At 57.7% G+C, this 6,784-nt stretch overlaps 1 protein-coding gene across 1 annotated transcript in view; it reads left to right on the forward strand.

Moving 5' to 3' along the window:
* Positions 1 to 1,975, forward strand: part of CCDC97 (coiled-coil domain containing 97) — an 8,512-nt gene extending 6,537 nt beyond the window's left edge. The window contains exon 5 of the mRNA XM_004388800.2: positions 1,861 to 1,975. Coding sequence (XP_004388857.1) covers positions 1,861 to 1,975 — 115 coding nt within the window. The remainder of the gene's footprint in view (positions 1 to 1,860) is intronic.
* The last annotated feature ends 4,809 nt before the right edge of the window (positions 1,976 to 6,784 follow it).

Consider the following 6,784-nt stretch of genomic DNA (forward strand, 5'->3'; position numbering starts at 1 on the left):
AGCCCCTCAGCCCCTCTGCCCCTCTGCCCCTCCAGTCCCTCAGTCCCTCACTCCTCTGTAAGGAGGGAAGAAGCAGGTCCACACTCTGCTCAGTAGTGAGAGCATACTGAAACAGGTCTATTCTGCCTGATAAGATGCCACTCCCCCACGCCCCCAAGTGTCCCTCAGGATCGCGGACCTCCTTGTGCAGCAGGAAGTAACACCTGGCAGGGTTAGTGCCTAGCCCGGAGAGGGCCTGTGGTGGGTGCCGCTGCAGTTCCAGTGGTTGGATTTCTCCAGTATAACCCCGAGGGTGAGACACTTAGGTGGCCTGCTTTGGAAAAGGATTTTGCCCCCAAGGAACAGGACACAGGAGTGTGAATTACCAGCGTCAAAGATAAATGGTTTTATAAATGGAGGCCGTCTGACCTGGTGGGCCCGAGCCCCGGGTCTGGCAGTAGAGGGCTCTAGTTTCAAATCTAGCCCCAACCACTTATGAACTTCATTACCAAGAATAAGCAGCCTCTCCATTCGGACCCTTGGTGGGCTCGTTAGTAAAATGGGGATTGTGAGCCCTGCTGCCACAGTAACCCGCTCACAGCCAGCACCCAGTGACGGGAGTGTCACTGGCCTGGCACCCCAGCTTCAGGGTTGAATCTGGCTGATCCATGTCCAGCTCAGGTGGAGCCGCTCGGAGCCACAGTTCCCACAAAGTTGAGGGGTCAGCACAGAGCCTGGGGCGTGAGGAGCCCTTGGGAAGCGTCAGCCTCGTACACCCAGCTTCCTGGGAGGACATTGGGCCTCGCGTGAGTAACAGGGAGTGGTAGGCCTAAAGCCCGTCTCCCCTCAGGAGGGCAGCCGCAGCCGACACAGCCCTCGTCCACACCCAGCCAGCGTTGTTGAGCCTCTTCTGTGTCCTGCTCTGGGGGTAAAGCAGGGAGCAAAACTGACGAGAGCAAAATTCTCATGAGGGAGGAAGGCGGAATTATCCAGCATCTGGTGGTGATGGGGCCGCAGGGGAAGGGGAAGGCCCCTGTGAGGAGGTGACATGTGAGCAAAGATCTGCAGCAAGTGAGAAACCACAGAAATCCCTGGGGGAAGAGCGTTCCCGGCAGGGGGACCAGCAGGGGCAGAAGGGTGAGGTGGCCCACGCTTGGTGAGTCCGAAGAACAGCCAGGCGGACAGAGTGGTGGCCAGAGCAGTCGGTGAGGGCGAGGGTAGGAGCTCCTCAGAGGTGGGGGCAGACCAGGCAGGGCTTTGCAGACCCAGGGAGTGTGCTGGAGATGGGGGAGGGCTTTGAGCAGAGCCGCCCTCTTCCTCACATCTTAGAAGGATGAGTTACTGCCTCAGGGCAGGGTCCTCAACCTCTAGGCGCTTGACCCTTCGGGCAGGATCGTTCTTCGTGTGGCGAGCTGTCCTGTGCATTGCGGGAGGTTTAGCTGCACCCGTGGTCTCTACATACTACATACCAGGAGCACCCTCCCCCCGTCAAAATGTCTCCAGACACTCACCAGACATCCCTAGGGGGCAAAGTCACCCCCAGTTGAGAACCACTGCCTTAGGGAATGGGGGCCTGAGTGTCATCCCGTCTGCCAGCTTTCCAAGACAAACTAGAAATCCAGATTTTTTGTGTAAAATCTCAGATTTGTAAGATGTTTCCTTTTTTGGTTTTAAATCCTGAGAGGCCAAACAGCCCCTTCTGAAGGTCAGCTTTGGCTGGCAGCGGTCAGCAGATCGCCTCCGACCTCGGGTTCCCCAGGCCCTCGACCTGGGCTTTCCAGGGCCCCAGCTGAATCCCCAGCTTCTCCGAAGTATGGGGGGCAGAGGAGGGCGGCCTGGGCCCCAGGGAGGCCCAGCCCCTGACATCCTCTCCTCCTGCAGCACAGTGGACGACAACCCCGACTTGGACAACCTGGATATTGTGGCACGGGATGAGGAGGAGAGGTACTTCGATGAGCAGGAGCCTGAGGATGCGCCCAGCCCAGCCCAGAGCTAGACGGGGGCTGACGCCCGCCGGCCTCCCTAGCCTGCCACCAGCCCCAACAAGACAGTTGATGACAGGCCGACTCAGTGACTCCTTCTCTCAGGGGACACCAGGGCAGTCCCCCCGACACCACCACTGCCACCAACCCCGCTGGGTCCAGGCCTCGTCTCAGAGAGAGGGGTTCCCTCTCTCCCCCGCCAAGGCTGCCTCTGTCTTTTGCTTGCCATCTCTGTCTCTATTTCTTTTTGTCTCTCTGGACTTCTTTCTCTGTCTTTCTCTCAGGCTTTCTTTCTCCCCGCTTTTCTGTCTCTTGCTCTCTCCCCCTCCCTGGTGTCTCACTGCCCCTCTCTTTTCCTCCTCTGCCTTTCTCTCTCCCTCTCTCCAAGTCTCTGGCCCTCTGTGTCTCTGTCTTCCACCTTCTCCTTCTCTCTGCGTTGGGCTCTGTCTCCACAGCGTGAGTATTCTCCCCTTGACCAAGGCCAGCAGGGCTCTTGGTGGCTGGAACGGCCAGGGTGGCTCCAGTGCCCAGCTCAGAGTCAGGGCTGATACCTGGGCCCCAGGGCCTCGCGCTGCCTCTGCCGTCCCTCTCGTCCCTCTTCACTCCCTGTGTCGCTGTCTCACATTCGCCACCTCCTTCAGCCTCTGGGCCTGCTGCTCTTCCTGCCTGTACGTTTCCACCTCGCCGCCTCTGTCCTGCCTCTTTCCCTCTCTGTCTGGCTCTCAGACTTTCTCTCTCTGAGTTTCAGTCCCCCTACCTGGCGTGGCTGCTGAGTAACGCACCTCACTGTGAGCAAGGGGAACCCAGGCTTGGGAGGGGTGGCCGGGGGCAGAACCAGGGATCACAGGCCTGCCAGCTTGAGGGTGGGAGAAGGGGCGCGGGAGGGCTCTCCCTTCCCAACCTCAGCAGCCCCCCTCTGCCCAGCCACAATTTTCCCTTCCTTCACTTCCTCCGCCTCCCTTGCCTGTTTACACTCCCCAAATATGAGCAGGCTGTTATCATGGGTCCTGAGTCATCCCCCACACATGGCCTGCCCCAGTATCCCTGCCCCCAGCCGGCCACAGGGCCCACCCCATGGAGCCCCCTGCCGCCCCAGGCTAATGGGAGCCAGATGGCCGCCGGGTGACTCAGCCAGCCACTGGCCTGTGGGAACCCAGGCGTCCCGCCTTCCCATGCCCCCACACCCGCTCAGGCTTCTCCAGTAGAGAGAGAGAGAGAGACACACACACACACACACACACACAGAGAGAGAGAGACACACACAGAGAGAGAGACACACAGAGAGAGACACACACACAGAGAGAGAGAGAGAGACACACACACAGAGAGAGAGAGACACACAGAGAGAGAGACACACACACACAGAGAGAGAGAGACACACACAGAGAGAGAGAGACACACACACACAGAGAGACACATACACACACACACACACACACACACACGGAACTGGCTGCTGGGGCAGGGGCAGGCCAAGGTCAGGAAGGTGGAGCCTTGGGAGCCTTGGAGACCCCTCACTCATAATCAGATGGAATGGTGGCATCCCACCCTGGCCTGAGCCTCCTTGGGCATGCAGCCCAGAGTTGGGAAGACCCTGAAGCCTCATAGGACCTCAGTTCCTCAGCCCCAGCATCAGCTCTGCCCTCTGGGTCAGCCAGAATTAGAATCAGACACAGAAAGTGAGAGCTGGGCAAGACGGGTATTCAGATGGGGGCACCGCCAAGCGATTACAGCCACAGTTACTGAGCAGTTCCGTCCTCCGCCAGGCCTGAGTGAGGGGCTTCCACCTCGTTGGATGCTCCAAAGAGCCTGTGAACTAGAGACAATCAGCTCTCTCACAGACGGCTCTAGGAGGCCCAGAAAGGAGGAGCTACGTAAGGTCGCACAGCCATCAGAGGCAAAGCTGAGATGGGTACCTGGGTCTAGAACCACGCAGGTCCTAGAAACCAGTCTACTAGCCCGTCTGCAGATACGGGGGGCAGCCCAGGGCCAGGCAGAGAGAGAGGGATAGCACACAGACTTCCTCGGACGGAAAGATTGACAAAGTGTTCGATGTTGATAACAATAGCTGGCGGCTTTGCCCCACCCCCACCCCCAGATGTGCTAGGCACCTTCCTGCATAGCCTGTGGGGCGATGTCATGGAGTTGTCCCCAACAGCCCTAAGCAATAGTAGATCAGTGTCACTATCCCGTCTCCTAGAGGGAACAGCAACGAGGCCCAAGGCAACCCAGCCAGCTACACCCCAGGATCCTTGGGGGCCCACCGTTTGGAAAGCCACAGTGCGAGAGAGATGAGTGACGTCTCTCAGGTACTTGTGTTCTTGACCAATCTATCATTAAATGTGTTTATTACATATTTTTCCATAAACAGCTTTTTTCTTATATACATTAAAAAAACAGTCGGCATCGAGTGGATTCTGACTCATGGAGACCCCATGTGTTATGCAGTATAAAGGAAAAATGGGGGGGGTGAGAAAGACAGCAGTTGAGTCAGAATTAGGGTTAGTCAGATGGTTGAAAAGTGAGCGTCTACGGCTGAGGAACAGGCAGACCTGGTCACGGGCAGGGATTAGATGGGGAGACAGGAAGAGAGATGGGGACGGGAAACCTCAGAGAATCCGGCAGGGATGACGAGAGACACCTCCGGTCACGGCCTCTGAGCAACTGAGACCCAGAGGTGCTGGAGGTCCCCTCCCTCCACCCCCAGTTGAGGTGGGGTGAGCGGAGGGGCTGAGTCAGGGAGAGGTGTCTCTTGTCTCTCCTGGCCCTGGCCCTGGCCCCTGCTCTGCCGGCTGCTTCTCAGATTCTTCCCCTCACTCCCCCGAAGCCTGACACCTCTGTCTCTTGCCAAAGCTAAAACCCTCGCTCATCTGTCTCTGCGTCTTCCTCCCTCCCTCCCCTGTCTCTCTGTCCCTGTCTCTGCCCCTTGCTGTCCCTTCTCCCTACTTCTCATGCCTTTCCTGTTCCTCCACCTGTCTTCCTCCTTTCTTGGTCACTTTTCATTCTGTCCCTGCACCTCTCTGGCTGTCGGTGTCCTCATCACTTTTCACCTCTTCTGTCACCCAGCTTCCCTCCTCTCTCCGTCGTTTTCCTCTGCCTCTCTCTCGTCACTCCCTCCGTCTCAGTCTCTGGGCTCTGTCACAGTCCCTGTGACCCTGTTTCTCCGGCCCTTTCTTGGCTGCCCCCGCCCCCACTCTCTTCTGGGCCCTCCTTTTTTCCTATCCCTCTCCCACTCTGTCTCCTCTCAGCCCCCTCCTCTCTGTCTCCCAGGCCCTGGGAGGCCCAGCTCAGATGCCCAGGTCAGAGTTTCACGGGTGGCCCCTGAGAGCCAGGAACAAGGGGTCCCTGCCTCGCCTCACCCAGAGAGGAGGCAGGAGGGAGACAGCGAGGCTGCGGACCTGTCTGGCCAGAAGGAAATGTCTGTGCTGCAGCCTGGTCACCCCCGCCCCCAGGACCCGCTGGGCTGCGGCCGCCCCTGGGCTGGGGCCACGTAAACACAGCCGCCGGCAGCGGGGATATTTATACCGAGGGCCGGGCGTGGGTCCAGTGCCCACCGCAGCCCCTGCCCTGCCCTGCCCTGCCTGCCGCCACAGCCAGCCCGAGCCAGCGTGGCACCAGCCAGCGAGGGGACGCGCTGCAGACACAGCCTCACTTGGCATGGAGGCCAGCAGGCGCTGGTTGCTCAGGATGTCAGCGGCGGCGCTGGGGACACACGACTCCCCCTCCTCTGAAGGCACTAGGACAAAATGCAGACCCGCACTTTTTGCAGCTGCTGGAGAACACCCCCCGAACCCAACCCCACCCCGACTGAGAGAACTAGAAATGCCCTCTGGGTGACACACGATAGAGACCGCACAACTGACAGAGGCTGGAGTCGCCAGCCCACGTGTGGGACACAAAATACAGACAGCAGCTGCTCACAGACACACAGACGCCCACAGAGGCGGAGAACACTAGCCCGTGAGGACACACACACATACCACACAGCCCTCTCACAGACACACAAACACTGTGAGAACGACAGCAGGCACGCTGGAGACACACCACGTAGACACAAAAACGGGCTGAAAATAGCTACACACACACTGATCACAAAACAACCCAGAAGCAACATGCCCACGGACACAAACACTGGGAACTATGACACACACAAACACACTGAAAATACAGCTCACGTACAAGACACGCAAAATGCCCAGCACCTCCTGGAAACACGTCTTCGTAGACCCATAAACTTACACGGAAAACACGCACATTTCAAGTCAGACTTTCACTAAGAATGTACAAATTTACACCCAGAAAAGAACAGTAAAGCTGTTGAGAAAAAAATCCCGACATACAACAGCGCCTCCGAGATAATCCCCACTCTCACACACAGACTTGCCAAGTCAGACGGTGCCAGGACAAGAACCCACAGAGAAACATGAAACATAGACGCGCACACCAGAAATGCAACACAGTCACGAACACATGGAGCTGAACACACGCTGGGGCCACGCACTGAAAATCCCCAGGATAACCAAGCGCCCAGGCCGATGTGTTAGAAACTCCCATGGCAGAAACAAAACTCACACCACAAAACCTGCTCGCACTCTCCCACACACACACAGGTTCTCTCTCTCACACACACACAGGTTCTGTCTCTCACAGGTTCTCACACACAGGTCAGGTCCTGTCTCTCACACACAGGTTCTCATACACACAAGTTCTCACACACACAGGTTATCACACACACACACACAGGTTCTGTCCCACACAAGTTCTCACACACACAAGTTCTCACACAGGTTCTCACACACACAGGTTATCACACACACACACAG

The sequence above is a fragment of the Trichechus manatus genome, unplaced genomic scaffold, assembly GCF_000243295.1.
Source record: "Trichechus manatus latirostris isolate Lorelei unplaced genomic scaffold, TriManLat1.0 scaffold00216, whole genome shotgun sequence".
Lineage (NCBI taxonomy): Eukaryota > Metazoa > Chordata > Mammalia > Sirenia > Trichechidae > Trichechus > Trichechus manatus.